The following is a 21,737-nucleotide window of genomic DNA, read 5'->3' as shown; positions in this document are numbered from 1 at the left end:
TTGCCTCCAATGCCACACTGCTCCAATTTGTGCAGCAGTCTTCCATGTGCAACAGTATCAAAAGCCTTTCTAAGATCCAAATATATAATATCAAAGTTATTCCCTGCATCCAGTTCTTTTGTGACTACATCATAGTATCCAATCAAATTGGTCAGGCAAGACCTGCCCTTAACAAAACCATGCTGCGTCTGAGCTATAACTGAATTCTTGTCTAGATGATCCTGCAGTGCTTCTTTAACCAGTGCCTCCATTAATTTACCTGGAACAGAAGTTAAACTAACAGGTCTATAATTACTTGTGTCAGCCTTTGATCCTCCTTTGTGAATTGGGGTTACATTTGCACATCTCCAGTCTATGGGTACCTCCCCTGAGTCCAAAGAAGCTCTCATAATTATGGCTAGGGGCTTGCTTACTTCCTTTGCTGCCTCCTTTAATATAACTGGATAGATCCCATCCACCCCAGGTGCCTTTTTTTATGTTTATCCTCAACAATCTCTCCTCCATTTTCCTCTCAGTTATTACAAAATCATCCAGCTCACTGCCAATGTTTACTTTACCTACATCATTCTCCTTCCTGAATAACTCCTCATGCGTGAATGTAGATGCAAAATACTCATTTAAATTGTTAGCCACCTGAGCAGGATCCTCAACTGTTGAACCATCAATATCCAGTGGACCAATCTGATTCATCCCTTTCCTTCTTGAGTTTAAATATGTAAAGAACTCTTTTCTGTTTTTCTTTGCATCCTTTGCAAAGGATTTTTCGTAGTCTGCCTTTGCCTGCCTAATCTCCTTTGTGACTTGGTTACAGACCAACTTATATCTATCATAGGCTTCCATGTCACCCATTAATTTGTATGTATCCCATGCATTTTTCTTCTCTGCCACATGTCTCATTAGTTCATCTGACAACCATTTAGGCCTAAACCTTGAACAATATTTCTTAGTTGGTATGCAAAGCCTGGTAGCCTCCAAGATTAGTTCCTTGAATGCCTCCCATTTTAAGTTTGCTGTTGGTAACATCATCAGTTGGTCCCACTGTATAGAATTTAAATACTGTCTCAGACCATCATAGTCGCCTTTACGAAAACAAAAACCCTTCCCTTTACCTCTGATGGTAGTTACCTCCTTGAGTAAATCCCACTTCAAAACACTGTGATCACTGCCACCTAGTGGTTCATTTACCTGCAGATTCTTAATGCATGAAGAATCGCTGCTGATAATCAGATCAAGAGTATTGCTCCCTCTTGTTGCCTCACGAACATGCTGATGTAGAAAACAATCATCCAATAAATCCACAAAAGTCTTGCTAGTGTGCGAGTGACCACCCCACAAATTCCAGTCAATATCTGGGAAATTAAAATCCCCCATTATAAGACTCTCTGATTTACTGGCCCACTATTTCCTTGTACAATATCTTATTATACTCATCAGAGTCATTAGGCCTATAGCACACTCCTAGTCTCAATTTTGATTTCCCTATGCTTATGTCACACCAAACTGACTCAACACTGCCCTGTCCATCGATGTCAACTGGCTTCACTTCCTTGGACTTTGTGTTTCTTAATTAATAGCATAACCCCTCCTCCCCTGTCTATCCTTTCTATACACATTGTATTCCCCAAATTCCAGTTCCGCATTACTTATATCTGTGTGACACCACGTCTCTGATATCCCAACAATATCTGCCTTTGATGTTTTGAGCAATACCTCAAATTCATTTACCAAACTCTTAGCATTGGTGTACACGCAGGTATACATGCACCTGTTTCTATTCTTAGCTACCCTAACACAACCCATGTGTTTACTTGTACCGCAATGACTCCCAGCAGTCTCTGAAATATCCTGCATCTTGTTTTTCAGGCTTCTGCTCATTTCAATAGAAGCAGTGCAAGAATCACTTCCACCTCTGCCAGTGGCTACTGTTAATCTATTAGTCCTTGTATCCCCCCAACTAGCAGTTTTCCGACCCACCTAACACTGCCTTGATAGCATCAGCAAAAATTCTTGCACCCTTTCTATTTAAGTGTATCCCATCCCTGTAGAAGCAATCTCTCCTGTTAACAAGTACAGTCCAGGCTGAAAAAAAAATTCTACCCCTTGAGCCTTGCACAATCCCTCCAGGGCCGAATTGATCGACAAGGCTCTCATCATATACTCCCTCCTATCGTGTCTGGGCAGAATTGCAGACACTTTCAAATTCAACCCTAATTCACGGCTTTTTTTCAACAGTGACCTGTACTTGCTAAGTAATTCCGCCGGTCTCCTACTCTTAATATCATTAGTGCCAACGTGTACAACTATATCACCTTTTGTGCCCTTAAAAGATGATATCCGCTCTACAACGTCATCAACCTTTGCCCCTGGCAGACATACCCTGGTCCTATTCCACCTATCCTTTTTACAAAGCATGTTCCCTGTTTCCCTGACAATAGAGTCACCAACAACTACTAGTTCCTTTGGGAACCAGCGCATTCTGCCTAGGGGGCTGCCTCTGTGTTGCCTGATGACCAAGTGCAAGCTCTGGCGTTGATGTGGGCAGCTGAGAGCTTGATGGGCCCCTCAATTTATTTCCTTCGAGGGCATCCACCCTGTCCTTCAAGCTCTCATAAAGGCCCATAACAACGCTGAGTTGTCGCCTGATTTCCTTACACTCCTTACATCGTGCACACACAAAGACATCCCCCTTGGCAGTATCATGTCCCATACCCGACTGCTCCGCAAACAGTGCATTTTAAAAGACTGTGATTCAGAGGGCAACTGCCCCCCTCAGTTTTCCCCTGAACCACAGCACTCCCATTAGCTTGAGCCTTTTGCTTTGCTGCTCTGGTCAGAGTCATGATTCCGATTTAATTCAATAAAATTTCAAAACAAAAATTAAATCCTTAAGTTATATCCCAAAACAGTTATGTTATATATATATATATTTTTTTTTGGTATCTAGTGTTTTCTACGAGTTCCCTTTATACAACTTCCGTATCACGTGTACCACTATAGTTATGTATTAATTATTTGTTACGATTAAGTCGTTATATATATATATATATATATATATATATATATATATATATATATATATATATATAAAAAAAACAAGTTAAAAATACAATTTAATTGACAATAAACTTTATCAAGATTAATAGATTTACTGATTAATTGACAATATTATAATATGCACTATACTACACTAAGCTTATGCTATCGTGTAAAAATGGCGGGAATTCTCGAACGGTACTTCTACGGACTCTTAAGTATTGATTTGCTTCCAAATCTCGCTATCTCAATTTAGAATAAACTAAGGATCCTGACTAGGTCTATAATCTACTTATAGAAGATAATTTGATATAACAATTGGTTAATAAATCGACTAAATTTGGTTTAAAAAAAAAAGACCTCTCGTTCAATTTGCGACACGTGGATTTGATACCGTTACTAAGTAATACCTACAAAATCTCTGTCTAAGTTAAACTAAGTATCGTAACTAGGAATATAAAGCTACTCAAGAAAATAAATTAATTTGACAATTTAAGCTAATAAATCAGAAAATAAAAATCAGGAAAAACTTCTGTTCCAAGAGCTTCAATTATACTTTCTATTACAGAACCATTAGAGGAGTGTTACGTGAATAGGGCAGTAACGATGAAGGCAATATGACCAAAATAATTTTTGCTAATTAACATATCTAGTCTTTCATTATAGTGTAAAGCAGGGGTGAAAAACATTTTTAAATGGTTAGCCAAATAAATTATCTGAGGTACACACGATGCAAATTTAGTATTCTACGATTCTTAAGTATTATAAATAAAAAAGTCTATAAGGGGGAGAGAGAGAGAGAAAAAAAAAAAAAAATTTGTCAAACAGTTATGTTATTTATTGTAATATTCATACATTATTAATTTTATCAATAAGAAAGAAGAAATAAAAATTCAAAATAAAATTACAATTATAAAAAATTTAATTTAAATTATTATAATTTTGAAGATTTTATAAAACCTTAATTTTTGATTTTCAATTATGCATTGCAAGTAGATTTCAATAAATACCTTCATAAAAATAAAAAATGGCAAATTCCCTCCAAATTATTTACTTTTATCCATCAACTATTTACTGATAGTTGCTGCTGAAATGCATAATACACTTTCACTGCAATCTTATTCTGTAGAGCTGAGAGTCCAGAAACCACTACTGGCTGTGTGCAAGTCTATGCCTGCTTACCAGTGTTGCTAAAAGCTATGCTTTTTTACCGTCTGGTAACACTGCTGCTTACTTGAGTTGTGATATATGTCACAAATTCAAATGATTCATTAGATGCCACATAATAAAATTGTAAAAAAAAACAAAACAAATTTAATAATAGCACATATAATAAAAATTACAATAAACAATTTTATGATATACAGTCGGCCCTCTTTAAAAAGTTTCCATATAGCGAATTTTTTTTTTTTCCCTATGTAGCAAAATTTGATTTCCCCTTGGTCATTACATTGAAAATTGTTTCCATATAACGAACTGATTTCAAAAGATCTGGGTACACGTTGTTTGCACCTCTGGCCTTTAGGCAATAAAGCTGATGTTGTAGAAAGCACGAATTAAGAGCTAAAAGGATTAAAAATTAATCCTTGTAGCTTTTAAGAACTAAAACATGCTAGAATTTAGTGGTGCCCGTAAAACCTTGCAGGAGGAAACTGGCCAACCATGAATAGAAAAAGGTGGAAAGTTTTGGGAGAGGTCTTTGCCCAGGCTAAGAAGTAAAACCTATACAACTGCCACTACTGTACTGAGAAGTCGCACTGGTCAACTGCTATCTGTGTCCAAAGACATTGGACAAGATTAAGGCATATTCCCAATGCAGATATTGGCTCTGGTCAACTTGTTTACTACTGTAAGCATCCTATTAAAGAATTAGGGGAAAGGGAGATTTTCCTTTATCTCAAAAATTCATCTGTTGTTTTGCAGAAATGAATCGTCCACACTTTCACAGGTCTCTTTACACGGTAGGTAAAAGTGGTCCCTAAATCAGTTAGTTTTACTTGCACAGCAACTAAAACTAATGTCTTGAGTGTAGTGTGAAAAAGTAGAAGTGCTTAGTGTAGATCAGGACAAAAAAAAAGAAAAAAAATTTTGCTTTAAAATTTGGTATTTTTGCCAGTAGTGTGTTAACCATTCAGAAAAAAAATGGTTTGATTTTCAAACTGTTTGAGGAAATGGGACCCAGTTGGAAGCATGCAAAATTATGCCTATAGATGAAGCAGCTTAAGTTGATTCAAGACCAAAATGTGCCAATCTCAGGGCCATTAATAAAAGAAAAGGCTGTGAAGCACACATCTTTTCTAGGACATAAAACATTCCAAGCCAGTTCTGGTTGGCTGGACAAATTTAAAGAGGGCATGGCTCACTCAAAAAAGTTATTTCTGATCAAAATGGAGTTGCAATCAAAGACTATACCCGTAGGAAAGAAACACAGTTTTGAAAAAAAATTATGGAGGATTATGGGCTCAAAGACACATTCAACGTTGATGAAACGTCTATTTTTTTTTAAATGTTTTCTGAACAAGATACTGAATTTTAAAAAAAAGGTGATAAATGTTTAGATGGTAAAAATAGTAAGAGAATTAGTCTTGGTTGGTGTAAATATGGCTGGTAATGAAAAATCAAGCTTTTGGTAATAGGCAAAAGTAAATAACCCTGACATTCCAGAGGAGTAAAGTCGGACTACAACTACAACAACAACAAAAAAAAAAAAAAAAAAAAAACACACCAAACCTAGGATGAAAAGTGAAATTTTTCAGCAGTGGATTTTAAATTGATAGAAAGATGACAAACGAAAACAGAAAAATGCCCTGCCCACCATCACTCGGTAATTTGAAACTTTCAAGTGTGAAGCTTGTTTTCTTCCTTCCAAATACCCCGTCTAAACTGCAGCCAATGGGCCAAGGATTTGAAAATGCATTACCGAAGGCACATACTGAAAAAAAAAAAAAATAAATAAATAAAAATAAAAAAAATAATATATATATACACACACACACACTGAGAATAGAAACCAACTATAGATTCTTTTATAAAATTTGCAGATGTGTATATCAGAGTTGGAGTTCAGTTTCCTGTGACAGAAACAAAGATTAAGAATTGTTTTGCAAAAGCAGGTAATGCTAAAACACCAATTAACAGCAATGAGGTGGATGAACTACTATAAGACTGACCAAACTTGGGAAGAGTTCCAAGCAAGGTTTGATCAGTGGAGAAATTGTTCTGGATGAATTTTAGTTGTTAATGATGTCATAGTAGCTGAATATCTGAGAAACTAAAACATTTTGGAGCATATTTAAAGAACTAGTGACAATATTAACAATGAGTTGGATGAAAATGAAGGCAATATTAAACTTACCAAATGTTGGCAGCATTTGAAAATTTGCACATCGAGGCCTTCAGTGAGAAGAAAATGTAACAGAAAATATATTTGAGTGTCTAAACAAATACAAAACATTTTTATGAACAATGTACAGTAAAATTCAGTGTACAACAAAAAATAACCATGTAAGTAGTCATTTCTTATTATGTATATATTAATAAATTGTTTGAAAACCTTAGAAATATTCATGCCCACTTATTTCTCATCTTTTACTATTGTTGAATTATAGGAAAAGTCATTTCTTTACAACAATTTCTCCTTAATGAATTTTTTCAAGAGAATGTTTTACAGAGGTCCAACTGTATATTCTTCGGCAGGCCGTTTACTATACATATTTTGAAAGCGACCAAGGGCCGGATTATGCACGTTCACGTGCCAGAGGTTGCCCACCACTGGTGTAGAGTGTTTATTATTATGTGATGAAGCATGTTTGCCTTCACTGAATTGATGACAGTAGATTTCTGCAAAGTATCACTTTCATAAGGTCAAATATGGTCCCAATTCTATTAGATTATGAAAATAATCAGCTAAAACCTTATCGATTTCTCCCCCTTCATCTTGAAAGTTAGGGCCTTTTACCTGCATTCGGATCTGCCAACCCGCACTGGACCAGCGTGGCAGATTATGGTCCATTTCCCTCAGCATGAATTGTTGAGGAGGCTTCCATCCTGCAGTGGGTTGATAATGGCTGCACATCACAGAAAAACTACTTTTAACACTCACTGAATGCAGTTAAAAAAAGGCACTAAAAAAAAAAGTGTTCTCTTACTATCACTGGAACTAAATTCCAGTTGTTGCCAAATATCAAACATTATCAAAACCAAGCCATGAAAAGAATATGATGATCCAAAGGCTACACTTTAAATTCAACTTCTTTTAATTCCTATAGTTTGGTTTATTAAAAAAAAAATAAAATGCATAAACAGCTTTAAAACAAAAATAACAGGTATGGTTCAATAAATAAATTATATATTTGAGTTTTTTTAAACAAATGTTTAAAAAAAATTCAATAAATATACTATCATATGCTAAAAAAAAAAAAAATGAACTATATTATGTTACCTCTAGAAAATCTGTAAAAACATGGATATATCCTCCTACAGCTGCAGCTAGAGTAGACATTGCCAAACAGGTGTATACATTTTTCAAATGTTGTTGCACTGGGATTTCCCTTTAATGAGAAAGGACAGAAAGTTAAAAAAAAAAAAATCCTTAAAATCAAAGTTACTTCAAAAAAGTAACTGTTTAAAGTTAAATGATACAGAATGTATTAAAGAAGATTACATTTTAAAATAGTAAAATGATTTCACAAGGGGAAAAACTCCCTTTTATTATATCTACAGTAGTACCTAGTCAGAATAAACTTACTGACATACTTTAATATCATTAGTTAATTTAGCACTTGGTTGCATTTCCTTTCAGGATCATAGCATAATCAAATGCAGTGGTTCTGAGAGTCATCGCTCTAAATGAAAGGTTAAGTAGAGTTCCAATGTTGTCCTAGAGTCAACTACAAAAAGTAAACAAATTATCAAAAAACCTTCATTTATCCATCCCTTCTAATAATTTATCTTTGCAATCCTTTACATTTATTCAAACTACCATTTCCATAACACCAGGCAGAAGTTCATTTCAACAATCAATTACTCTGTCTGAAAGCAATTTTCTGCACAGCTAACATGCAATCATCCTTTTCCAATTTAAATTGGATCTCCCAGCAGATGCCTGGTTTCAGATGTTGCAATTTAGAGAATTGCAAGTCTTTCTTTATAAGAGTACCCAATTGTACCCCTGACTCATCTTACCATTCTTTTCTTCCCTCATTCCAACAGATCTACATACTCACTAAAATTAGCAATTCTAAACCTTGATGCAGTACTCAAGATGAAGCCTAACCACTGTCTTATACAAGAAGATAATCATCTTCGTGTCTTGACACAGCGTAAAAAAAAAATTTATGGGGGTACTAAAGTCTCAACTTTATTAGACAGAACTTGAGTAGTTGAGACCTGCTAATTTATACCCGCCAATCAGTGGGTCTCGACTACAAGTTGTTTGTCAGCATCTTGCTGATAAAATTCCTATATAACACAATTAGCTGTCCTAACAATGGTCTGCACTGCTCAGAGAACTTCTTGTATGATAGCACAAGAAGTCTTTTTCATTCTCCATCATCCTGAATTTGTTACCAACCAAATGCAGTACTGTGCAATTATCTATATTAATTCAATTGCCATTCTTCAGCCCATCTGCTTAATTTATCTAGACATTGTTGAAGCAGCATACCCTATTACTAAAATTAATAATCCTGCCAACTTAGACATCAAACTATATACCTACATTAATAAATATTAAATAGTATGGGAGCAACAACACAAAACCATAAGGAGTCCACTAGTAACATTAGTCCATGAAAAGCAAAGGCCTAATTATTAACTACAAGGAAAGTTAAAATCCTCCAAGACATTTACCTGTATAGTTGTCTGTATTATGGGTGGCCATTCTGAAAGTATTAACAGAAAATTTATTTTTATTATCATATAATCAATCACACAGTCAATTTGGCCTATAATATGCTCCTAGTCTCATTTTTGCTTTTTTCAGTGTTTATGTCACAGACTGACTCAACATTACACTGGCAACCCATGTGAAGTGGGCACTGTTTCAGAATGTGCTTGTTAAAGGGCATAAGACCTTCCCTATCCATTGTCACAGTCAAGGACCAACTAGCCACAATACGTCAAATGCTGCTGATGACTCACATGCAAGACAACATTATCTCTGTAGTAGAGGTACTCACTTGGTCATATTTAGGAGCCTCAGCTACCTACAGATCTAACTAATAATAGATTAGATAGACAAACAACAAAACAGGAAAATAAGAGAATACCTCACAGAGCAATGCAGATAGATGTGAAATAGGTAGTGTTATCAAAAACTTCATATTCAACTCTCATGTACCAACCAGGCTGGCCAGGTGGGTAAAGTGCCTGCCTGCCAACCCAAAGGTTGCAGGTTCGAATCCTGCCTTGGGCTTGGATCAGAGTAAAAAATGCAAAAACCTTGGGAGGTGCAATATGGCCACAGAAGCCAATGCACCAACAACTTAAAAAAAAAAAAAAAACACACAACCTCACATGTATGTACTGTGGTTTACACTAGGCACCAGTGCATATCAAATTGGTCAGAGCAAACTTGGCCTTAGAGCCAAGCACAACTCCCTACGTGGTCATATTGAATACTGGGTATTTACTATGTGAATACTCTGATGTATATAGGAGACAAATGGCTAACCACTTTAAGGGCTTTCTTATGAGAAAGAAAGAACCTCTCTGCTTTCTATAAATTTGCTAATACGAAGAGAAAGTGCTATGATTAGCATTAGTTGTGGCATATGATGCAAAAAAGCAAGCTTATACAGCATCAGCCAAAAAAAAAAAAAACCACCACTTCCCCATTTTGCCTATCCATTCTCTCCAATAGTTTGTCTAGTTCTGCCTCGAATTTATTTAAGCTAATCAACTTCCGCAACAGATGGAAGTTTGTTTCTGCAATCAGCCACTCACTAGGTACAGGCAAATTTCTGCACATCTATTCTGCAACTGACCTTCAACTTAAATTTATGCCCCCCTCATGTGCATAATCAGTCCAACAGGTAGAATTCCATCAGCACTGATGCTTGCTCAAACCATTCAAAGCCTTAAACACCTCAATTATAATCACCTTGCAGATGCCTCGTCTCCAGACATTGCAATATACAGAACTCAAAGCCTTTCTTGGTGAGAGCAACTGTTTGTTCCCCCTTACCAATTTTGTTCTCCGTGCCAGCAGGCAGTACGCAAGGTGTGGCATGACCAATGCCTTTTATACAGTGCGATAATCACTTCCTTATCCTGCTAACAAAATTCCTGTATATCACTGCAAAACTCCATGGGCTGCCACAACAGCTCATACAGAACTTCATATTGACTGCACAAATAAACCCAAACCTCTCCCCCCCACAACCCTGGGTGTAGCACCACACAGTTAGTACATTACTCTACAGTTACTGGTACCCATATGCAGTATTTTGCATTTGTCAATGTTAACCGTCAATTGCCATTTCTCAGCCCATCTGCCTATCTTTTTCTAGATTTTGTTGCAGTGTCATACTATCATTAACCACCCTGCCAACTTTTGTATTGTCTGCAAACTTAGACATTAAGCCTAATATGACTTTATCAATATCATTGATAAATATAGAAAACAATGAGCCCAACACTGGACCCTCATTAGACATACGAGGAATACAAAGACAACAGGCCTATACAAACCCCTATCTAACAAGCCACCAATACATTCTTTCCATACACTACAACTCAGGAACCGACTGGGCTAGCCAGGTGGGTAAAGTGCCTGCCTGGCAACCCAAAGGTTGCAGGTTTGAATCGGAGTAAAAAATGCAAAAGTTTTGGGAGGTGCATTATGCCACAGAAGCCAATGTGCCAACAACTAACCAAAAAAAAAAAAAAAAAACTCAGGACTAAACAGGATGCAACTGCATTTACTGTACTGCCTCAATTAACAGATTCATTTCCAACTATATTTGAGGCAGTGCATTCAGTATGTAATAATTTTCAGAATGCCGAGAAATAACATTCCAAAAATTTTCTAATAACGATCTGAATAACAGTTAAAGTAAAAGTCTAGATTTCATAGCTAAAAGTGAACACTTACTTTTGGACTGAGCAGTAAATCAGAACTAAAGGCCAAGCAAAAAAACGTGTACTAAGCTATAAACCAAACTCTCAAGCATATGACAGCACAACAAAACAAATGGCCCTCAGTCCCCAGCAGCTTTCACTCGCCCTATTACGGCAGGGAGAGGATCAGAGTGGAAGCAGAGGGTGCTAAGAATCTCTGGGTACAACCAGGCTGCCATGCACAGAAACTGAACTTGGCCTGTTATAATGTACGATCACTCATCGGTGAAGACAGGATATTAGAGCTGGAAAAGGAATTAGAAAATGTGAATTGGAATATCAATCGGTTTGGCTGAAACAAGAAGAAATGAATCACTTATAAGTTTATCAAGTGGAAATCTGCTGTACACCAATGAAAACAGTGAAAGTGGAGTTGGGTTTCTGGTCCATAAAGATTTTAAAAACAACATTTTGGAATTCAAAAGTACATCACCAAGGGTGTCAAGGCTAATACTCAAGATTTCTAAAGAGGTACAAACTAAAGATTATAATGATTTATGCACCAACATCAAGCCATGATGAAGAGGTTGAAGAAATGTACACCGAAATTGAGTCTTCTAGATGAGCAGAAAACCCACTACATTATTATTATGGGGGACTTCAATGCTAAGATTGGAAAAAGGCAAAACAGCGCAGAAAGAGGAACTATAGGAAACTTTGGAATTGGTGAAAGAAATAAGGGGTGAAAGACTTGTGGAATTTGCAGAATCTCAAGGACTGTCAGTAATGAACACTTTTCAAGAAAAGGGTGAACAAAGTGGACATGGAAGAGTCCAAATGGATTAACAACTAATGAAATTGACTTCATCCTCACTAACAGAAGATATATTGTGAATGATGTTACCGTCCTGAATAAGGTAAATGTTGGAAGTGATCACAGAATGGCAAGATGTACACTTGATATAGATGTAGGAAAGGAAAAAAACTGACTCGAGTAAATAATACAAAGGTCTTTGAGATAACAGAGGTTTGGTTTTTTTTTTTTTTTTTTAGGAGCATTAGCAACTAAGGCCATATTGCTCCAGGATATGCGGTGGTCATTCCTTAACCTTTCCGCATCCTCCGTATTTGGTGGTGACGGGCTCGAACCCCGGTCTAATCAAGAAGCGTGTGCTACGCACTGCTGCTCCTTCCCACCTGGCTACGGAGGCGCCTAGATAACAGAGGAGGAGAAAAAGCAGTATGTACTGGAACTTAACAAGTTTGAGCTTCTGCAGACTGCTCAGGACCAAGATATCGATGAGGAATATCACAACTTTCTGAAAGTTGTAAAGCCCAAGAAACCTATAGGGAAACAGAAATCCAAAGAAAAAAATTAGTCAAGAAACACTTGTCATGATGAACCGAAGACGACAAATGAAGAGCAAGAAAAACACTGACAGGGAGAAAATTGAGTATACTGAGTTATGCAAAGCCATTAGAAAGAGATCAGAGAGGACATAAGAAGATTTAACACAAGAAAAGTAGAACAAGCATTAAGGGAAAACAAAGGATTTAAATCAACAGCCTTGAGCAGTAATACAGAAAGACAAATGATACTGAAACATGGCGATGGTGTACTTATAAACAGCAGAGAAGGCATAACTCAAATAGCAGAAGACTACTATAGAGAATTATACAAGGAGCGAGGGAATGATACCAGCAGTGGGGAAGATGGATTGCAAAGTAGCAACACACACCCGATATTCGTCCTGATGAGGTAGAACATGCATTGAAGAAAATGAAGAATCAGAAATCCCCAGGGAAGATGAAGTTACTGTAGACTTGTTAAAATTGGGAAGAAGAGACATAACACAAAAACTGGCAAGGCTCTTCACAAAGTGCATTAGAAAAGGTGTGACGCCTAAGCAGTGGAATAATGCAATCATAGTTTTGCTGCATAAGAAAGGAGATAAATCAGAAATTGGAAATTATAGACCAATTAGCTTGTTGTCCCACATCTACAAGATGTTCACAAGGGTCATTACTAACAGATTAGAAAGAATACTTGATGAGAATCAACCAAAAGAGCAAGCAGGCTTTAGGACAGGATTCTCAACTATGGATCACCTTCACGTAATATCACAGCTAATGGAAAAAGCAAATGAATATAAAACACCATTATGCCTGGCATCTGTGCATTATGAAAAGGCATTTGACTCCATACAGCATAAGGCAATGTTTCGGGCACTGGAAAGACAAGGCATAGATACTCCATATATTATGATTTCGAAGAAAATATGAGAGTGCTACTTCCTTTATTACACTAGACAAAGACAGTAGCAAATTTAAAACGAGAAAGGAGTTAGACAAGGAGACAATATCTCCTAAGCTGTTTACTGCTGCCCTTGAGGAAGCTTTCAGAAGATTAGACTGGTCGCAGAAAGGAGTCAATGTGAACGGAGAGTACCTAAACCATTTACGATTTGCAGATGACATTGTGGTCATAAGCCACGATCCCAAAGAATTAGAGGAAAATCTTAATCAGTTATGCACAGTTAGTAAGGATTTTGGACTAAAGGTGAATATGGCTAAAACAAAAGTAATGATGAACAAGTATGCCACGGAAAGGGAAATAATGATTGAAGGAGCAGTAATTGAAAAGTGGAGTCATACTTATCTGGGACAAGTTATTAGCTGTAATAATGATAAATGGCTGGAAGTCAAGAGAAGAATAAATTTTGGATGGATAGCATTCAGGAAATATAGTCACATACTGAAGAGCAATATCCCAGTTTGTCTGAAACGTAAAATAATGAACCAATGTATACTCCCACCATGACTTATGGAAGTGAAACTTGGGCACTCACCAAAAGAATGGAAGAGAAGCTGAGAACTACACAGCGAAGAATGGAACAAATTATATTGGGAATCAGACTGTTAGATAAGAAGAGAAACACATGGATTAGGCAGCAAACTCAAATAAAGGACATTCTTATCAAAACTAAAATGGTCTTGGGCAGGACACATAGCTCGAAGACATGACAGATGGACTAAGAAAATAACAGAATGGTACCCAAGAGGAGCTAGAAGAAAACCTGGAAGACAAAAGGCAGAGATGGATAGATGAAATTCATGAGTTTTTGGGTAGTAAATGGATGGCCAGTGCTCAAAACAGAAGGAACTGGAAAGTTGCTGGAGAGGCCTTCATCCTGCAGTGGATTGAAAATGGCTGATGATGACTCAGAATGGTGCAAAAAAGAACTTGCATAAAAATGAGTAGTAAAGGTCAACAATATGCATATTGTTTAGGTAAAACTCTGAAGTAAAGTCAGTTCTGCTATAACACAGTACGTGTTCCTAAAAATCTCCACGTCATAGTATTTTGGGGAAAAATAGGGATGGGGCACAGCACTTAAAAGTCTGGTAAGTAAAACAATAAAAAAAAAGTTATAAACTCATTAAAATTGCTAACACAGGTTTAAACATCTTGAATTTCTAATAAATAAATATTAGAGTAAATATATCACTTTACCTTGACAAGATACGAAGTTTGCTTGGTTGATATTTCTGTTCACTAACATTTTTTTTTTGAATTGCAAAATTTAAAACAAAATAGATAAGCAATCAATAGTGATTGAACACAGCACACACAAATGAGACAAGTTTACGAAGCTTAAAAAAAAAAAATAGGAACGAAGAGAAGACACTGAAAATTTGTTTTTTATATGATTGAAGATTTCACAGAAGGGGAAAATTTTACCATAACATAAAAACCAACAGAATTCCACCTATCAGTATTATTGCAAATGCAGCAAGGTTGAGTTTATTATCTCTTTATAATTAGATTGCACTAACTGAAAAACCCCAATAAACCAGGAACTGCAAATTGTTTTATGGTAGTGACCTCCAGAAATATACTCTATCATGCCTCATGAAATTTCTGTTTGAAAAGAAAAACTCAAGCTCCTGAAAATGAATTGGCCTACAATATCACATGTTATCTTGCAAATACAGTGAACAATAAGTGTGTCTCCGACAAATACAATAAGCGGGAAATTTAACTCACATATTTGACTTAAACTTCGTAAATTTGTATGTATTGCTGCACAGATCACTACGTTCAGCTTGGTGCTGAGTTTTGCAGTCACCTGGTGTTACTTAATTACAGTAATGGCAGTGTGCTACTGCAACAGGATCTAGATAATTTGGGCAGATGGGCTAAGAAGTGGCAACTGAAGTTTAACCTTGACAAATGCAAAGTACTGCATATGGGTAGAAGTAACCCCAGAGAAATGTACCTACTGTGTGGTACTACACTTAAGGTGGTAGAAAATGAAAGACCTGGGAGTAATTGTGCAGTCAGATATGAAGTTTTCTGAGCAATGCAGACAGGCTGCCAGGGCAGGTCATGGGGTTTTATCAATGATATATAGGAATTTTGCTCACAGGGAGAAGGAGGTGATTGTCCCTCTGTATAAGGCAATGGTCAGCCCATTGCCTTATACATATGGGTAGAAGTAACCCCAGAGAAATGTACCTACTGTGTGGTACTACACTTAAGGTGGTAGAAAATGAAAGACCTGGGAGTAATTGTGCAGTCAGATATGAAGTTTTCTGAGCAATGCAGACAGGCTGCCAGGGCAGGTCATGGGGTTTTATCAATGATATATAGGAATTTTGCTCGCAGGGAGAAGGAGGTGATTGTCCCTCTGTATAAGGCAATGGTCAGCCCATGCCTTGAGTACTGCATACAGGTCTAGAGGCCTCATTTTAGGAAGGATGTAGATTTACTTGAGCGTGTACAGAGAAGGGCAACAAGATTGGTGAGGGGAATGAAGGGATCCTCTTACCAAGAGAGGATCAAGTTCTGCAAATTGCAGTGGCTGGAGACTAGGCACCTGCACGGTGATCTGATTGAGGTGTATAAGGCCTTGAATGGGTTGAGCATGCTGAATTCTGATGGGATCCTACCACTTGTTCAGATTACGAACCTAAGGGGGCATAAATTCAAATTAAAAAAAAAAAAAAAAACGACATGTAGAATAGATGTGCGGAAATTTCCCTTTAGCCAGCGGGTGGTTAATTGCTGGAACAAATTTCCAGCTGTCGTTGTGGAAGTTGATAGGTTAAATAAATTTAAGGAGGAACTGGATAGGCATTTGGAGGGAATGGTGTGTTTTTTTTTTGGCTGATGCTGCATAAGCTCATACACTTGCATCACATGCCATTACTACTTGCAGACGAAATTGTGCATGAGCCAATGTGAAAATCTCATCGTTCCCTAATATATCAGTCCTGTTGAAGAAAATTCATGTTGCAAAAATGCATGTTACAGCAGAACTGACTGTATCAAATAAAGGTGACTATCAAACACTGTAAATGGAAAAACAAACTGAATCAAAGGAATACATCAAGCATGCATAATACGACCCATTTTATATTTTTACAAAATATTTAAATTATTTAAAAAAAATAAAAAAACCTCAACTCATTTCATTCTGAAAAAGTTTTCCTTTTTGGAATTCAAAATTTTGGCAACCCAACCTTTGTCCTAACATTAATTCCCACATCTGGGACACTGAACTAGTCTTGTATCTAACGCTAACAGCCCATAACATGTAAAGGTAACATAGTGAGCGAAATAACATGGTCTATTATAAGAATTTAATTATAGGCAATACAATAACTGAACTGATAAGAGAGGGGAAAATCGCTTATTACGTAGCAGTAATTCTCAACTTTAATGGTTAAGAATCCGATTTCCGGTTGAAAATTTTTCCCAACAAGACTGCATCTATGCTATAAATACTTTCAATATTTGTAAGAATTTTTTGGATATTGCGACCTCTCTGGAATATCTCTACGAATTCTCATAAACCCTACTTTGAGGAACGCTGACAGGCAGTGATTTTTTTTTTTTTTTTAATATATATATCTACAACCATTCTACCACTGTTTATGCCACACGAATAATTCCGAATCAACCAATGTTCAACTGCGTGGCTGCAGGAAACTGGAAGGCAGATGAATAAAATGTCTGTTAGATACATAAACACAACAAAATTTTATTCGTATAAATAAAAAGGACAAATATGAATAATAATGTTCACGATTATGTGCAAGTTTATTAGTCATAATTATACAGGAGACTAAATACTAAGTATCCTCCCATCAACAAATTTAGTTTTTTCAGATTTATGTATCGAAGCATAATCAATTATCTATACATATACCTATTACACGTTACAAACGTTAAATATTTTAACTTGTAATAGATATGTATAACAATTGTAACTATTAAAAGTTAAATGATCATAAGGTCTAACGAAATGAGAACGAAGGCACTTTTCAAATAGTATGGCTTCCAACAGATTTGTTAGCACTAAATACAATAACTGGCAACGGTAAAATAACAAACGTAGAGGCACTTATAATAATAAACAATACTTACAACTTCTGTGAAAAGGAATTTATAAAACTATCGATGTTAAATTCTGCCATGATGACACAAAATTATGGCCTTACTCTAATGTATATCAGCTAGCTAACAGAACGAACTCACGCAGAATATTCCAGTTGCTCTAGTACTACGCATTCGTCTAAGGAAGTTACACGTAGCAACCACTAGTAGTACTATTCCGCAATAATACACGTAGCCTTATTTAAGAGGACAAATATTCACAATATTGCATTTAAACCAGTCAACTTTTTTCGTAGTTTAATTTAAACTATAACAAATTCAAATCTATAACAAATTCAAATTGGGAAAAATATAAGTTTTTCAATACAATGGCACAATTTCACATTTAACCTATGGTTAGGATCTATATATCAGTGCTGGTACAAGCTGCAAGAAAACTTCGTCTATGGCGGGGGGGGGGAGGGATTAATATTCATGCAATAATGCACTTTTTTTTTTATTTTTTATAAGTACCCCAAACAAGAAAGGTAATAGAACGTATAGTACTTAGTACCATCCGTAGGCTGAAAGTTGAGAAGACAAAAGAAGATACTGCTTAGTATTAAATGTTGAAGGGATGCAAAAGGATGATGAAAAGAAGTTGTTCCAGTAAACAAAAGTTGAAGGGGTAAATGAGGAAGAAAAAAACAGTTGTTAGTGCAAGTTCGAAGTTGACCAGTAAACGAATGTTGACTGGTTGCGAAACGTGTTCACACTGCTTTAGCAGAGAGAGGGGGAGAATCCTAAAAGTTAATTTAGAAAAACAGTGCCCATGGAAGTATCTATAGAAACGGGGCATACAGCAGAAATAGAACGTCTATGAAACAGAGAGGGGAGATACTTTGTAAGAGATGGGTCATTAATTAATCTAACTGCCCCCTTTTGAATGGAGTAGACTCCATTCAAAAGAATGCCTGAGAGAGGTCATGGTGACCCCGCCCCAATTGTGGGAACAACATTCCATGGCAGGACCAATTTGAGATTTGTACATAGTGAGTAACTGTTCAGAAGAAAAGTAACGCCGAGAGCGAAAGAGAAAACCCAGTAAATAACCTGGTTTTCATCTGGGTTTTCACTTCATCTAAATAAGATGAAGAAGAAGCAATATTTTTCTTTTTTTTTTTTTTTTGTTTGTTGTAGAGTTTTAGGAGCATCAGTAATTAAGGCCATATTGCGCCGTATATTGTCTACAGATTGCTCTGTTCTGTGATCGATTTTCTGTTTGCCAGAAGAAAAACCCGAGTTTCAGGGAGAAAAATCATGCTACCATCGCATGAGACTGACTAACTCAGCCACGTTGTGAAAATGGCTCATAAAAATTCCTCACGTCATCGAAAGAATTTGAACTCAAATTTTTTCCACCCGACGTGGGGAGGACGGAGATTATACCAACTGTGCTCCCCACGAGGGCCAATATTTGTGGTGTGCTCATGCCAAGAGAGATTAGAAGTCAGGGTAATCCCTAATAGAGATATGTGACCTTGTCTACAAAACCGAGTGTCATCAAAGATAAGTACCCCAGGGGCTCACAACTGGTGAGTATGGGCTTGGCACACCCAGGGTCCTGAGCTAGATATCATCATTCTTCTTCTTCTTCTCTCTCTCTCTCTCTCTCTCTCTCTCTCTCTCTCTCTCTCTCTCTCTCTCTCTCTCTCAGGGTAACTAGGGAATTTTTTTTTTTGGCTGGTGCAGCATAAGCCTCAGGCTTCCTTGCACCATATAGCTAATAATAATAATAAGTATAGAAGCAAAAGAATCGTTTTTGGAAATTTAAAACAGTGCGGAGTTTTCGAAAGAAACTGAGTTATGTTTCCTCCATTGGAGAATTACCTGGAGATCAGGATTTAGGAATTTGTAGTGAATATTCGAGAAGTGGTAATTGATTGATCTGCTGGGCAAGGTTTCTCAAACTGGAAAGTGAAATAATGTGCTATTATCGCCAAAATATGGATAGGATTTCCAGCCAATGGAACAAGATCATTAATATGAAAGAGGCAAAAAGAAAAGAACCCTGGGAAACACCGGCATTAGTAGAGAAGTTAGAAGGCAGAGAGCTATCTACCATCACTCGCAGTGAGCGGACAGAGAGACAGCCAGATACCCAATTACAAAAAACAGTTAGCAAACCATAGGATGGAACCTTATTTAGAATAACTTTATAAGAAATACGACGCTCAAATGCTTTCAAAATATCGAGATCAACTGCTTGAATTTTACAAAAATTTTCATTGAATTTGTCCATAGATGAGTAACATAAGCCAGTGTATTGCCAGTAGATCGACTCTGATGGAATCCATACTGGCGATCATTGATCTGATGGAAGGTTTCAATATGGTTTAGGAGTTAACAGTTAATACTTACTTTAGAAGCAAATATTAACTGCCAACTCCTTAAAGAGTACAAGTGCAATGGGAAGATAATTGGATGGAATGGATTTGTCATCATTCTTGGGAACTGGCTGGATAATATGAGCACATTTCCAAGTAGAAGTAAAAACACTAGTGGTATAAGAAAGGTTATAAAGGCGACACAGAACACGAGTAAGCTCAGGGGCACAAGTTTTGAGAACAAGTACAGAAATACAATCAGAACTCGAAGCTTTCATGGTATAAAGATTGTTCAAAATCCTCCAGACAACTTTTTCATGGAAAGTCACAGGATGCAATGAGTGGAGTGTACTGGGAATGGCAGAAGTAGTTTACCAGGATCGTCAATACAATAGTGAGAAGAAAAGTAGGATGCCAGTAAATCGACTTCATCTTTGGCTGAGGTAGCAACAGAATTATCAAGTGTTAACAGAAGTTGCAGTACAGATTGGCAAAAATTGCGGCCAATACCTTTGGCAAGAGACCATAATACTCAACACCATTTGGACAAAAGGAAGTTTTCTATTGTTAGCCAGTTCAAAATCTATTTTGGACTGCAGTTATTAATTAACTACTTTACAATTGTTATGAGCTTTGGTGTTGGCTCATCTGATAGAAAGTGAACCTAAAGATTTGGATACAACCAATCACAATGGGCAACATACTTACCTTGAATAGCTTTAGAACATTTATTGAAAAAGTTACTCGTAGGTTTAGATAAAGGACGAGAATTTCAGGTGCAATGTGGAATTAAGTATTTCATCCCTAGAAAAATAATTTCATTGACAGGATTTGTTTGTTTGTCGTTGTCGGGTTTTAGACACATCAGCAACAACTTACGCATATTGATCCGTATATGATATATCATTAAATTGCATGAATTCTGTGATCGATTTAATGTTCCTTCACGAAAAACTCGAGTTTTGGAAGAAAAACCATGCAACCCTCGCCTGATACTGACTAACTCAGGCATGTTGTATAAAAAAAAAAAAAAAAAACAAAAAAAAAATCTAAAAGTTTCTTGCATCATCAACAGGAATCGATTTCAGCTCTTTTTTTTTTTTTCACTTAGCGTGGGGAGGACAGTTATTTTACCAACTGTGCTACAAAACTATTATTCGGTTTGTCTGTTTTGCTGGAAGAAAAACCCGTTTCTGGGAAAAAAAAACCTTGCTATCTATGCCTGAGACCGACTAACTCAGCCACGGAGTGAAAAAAGCCCATTAAAGTTCTCGCATAATCGACGGGATTCGAACACGGGCCTTTTCCACCCGGCGTCGGGAAGACGGTGACAATACCACGGTGCTACTCGCGCAGACCCAACTGTGCTCAAAGGCCTGACACTATATGAGCAAACACTGACATCAGATTTTTTTAAAACAGTAACCTAAACAAAGAAAAGAATAGAAATCTCGCATATCATCCCCTTTTGCATTCTTGTAATAATGCCAAACAACGCAAAGTTGAGAAAAGCCACGAGTGAAAGGCTCCATTGGAAAAGACACCATCATCAAGTTGTGATCTGAGATGCCTAGAGGACCACTCGCCTCGACCGTGGACTTGGAAGGGGTGTTCCTGATCAAGTGTGTTGGCTGTTTGATTAGGATTGTAGGGATTCTGATAGGTAAATGAACAATCTGTGTGAGGTCATTAATAATTGCAAGAGCCTCAGCATCTTGACCAGCTTGGTCCGTGTAAAAAAACTGAAGCCAGCTAGAGTTGTGAAAATTAAAATCACCAAGAAAATTAACTCGCTGTTAGAAAAGCTGTACTAACAGTGAGTTAGTAATCTTTCTACCATGGGGTAGAAACATTTTAAGCCAGAAAAGATCGAA

The 21,737-nt window shown here is 36.8% G+C and overlaps 1 protein-coding gene across 1 annotated transcript in view; it reads right to left on the bottom strand.

Annotated features, from left to right (window-relative positions):
- BI-1 (Bax Inhibitor-1) overlaps positions 1–17,801 on the bottom strand; it is an 88,382-nt gene extending 70,581 nt beyond the window's left edge. The window contains exons 1-2 of the mRNA XM_090379209.1: positions 17,528–17,801; positions 7,475–7,583 (exon numbers count right to left, since the gene is read on the bottom strand). Coding sequence (XP_090235335.1) covers positions 7,475–7,583; positions 17,528–17,577 — 159 coding nt within the window. The 5' untranslated portion in view covers positions 17,578–17,801. The remainder of the gene's footprint in view (positions 1–7,474; positions 7,584–17,527) is intronic.
- Between the last annotated feature and the right edge of the window lie 3,936 nt (positions 17,802–21,737).

The sequence above is a fragment of the Mastigoproctus giganteus genome, chromosome 8 (assembly GCF_048544385.1).
Source record: "Mastigoproctus giganteus isolate SK-2022 chromosome 8, ASM4854438v1, whole genome shotgun sequence".
Taxonomy (NCBI): Eukaryota; Metazoa; Arthropoda; class Arachnida; order Uropygi; family Thelyphonidae; genus Mastigoproctus; species Mastigoproctus giganteus.
This window is presented reverse-complemented; position numbering and strand designations above follow the sequence as displayed.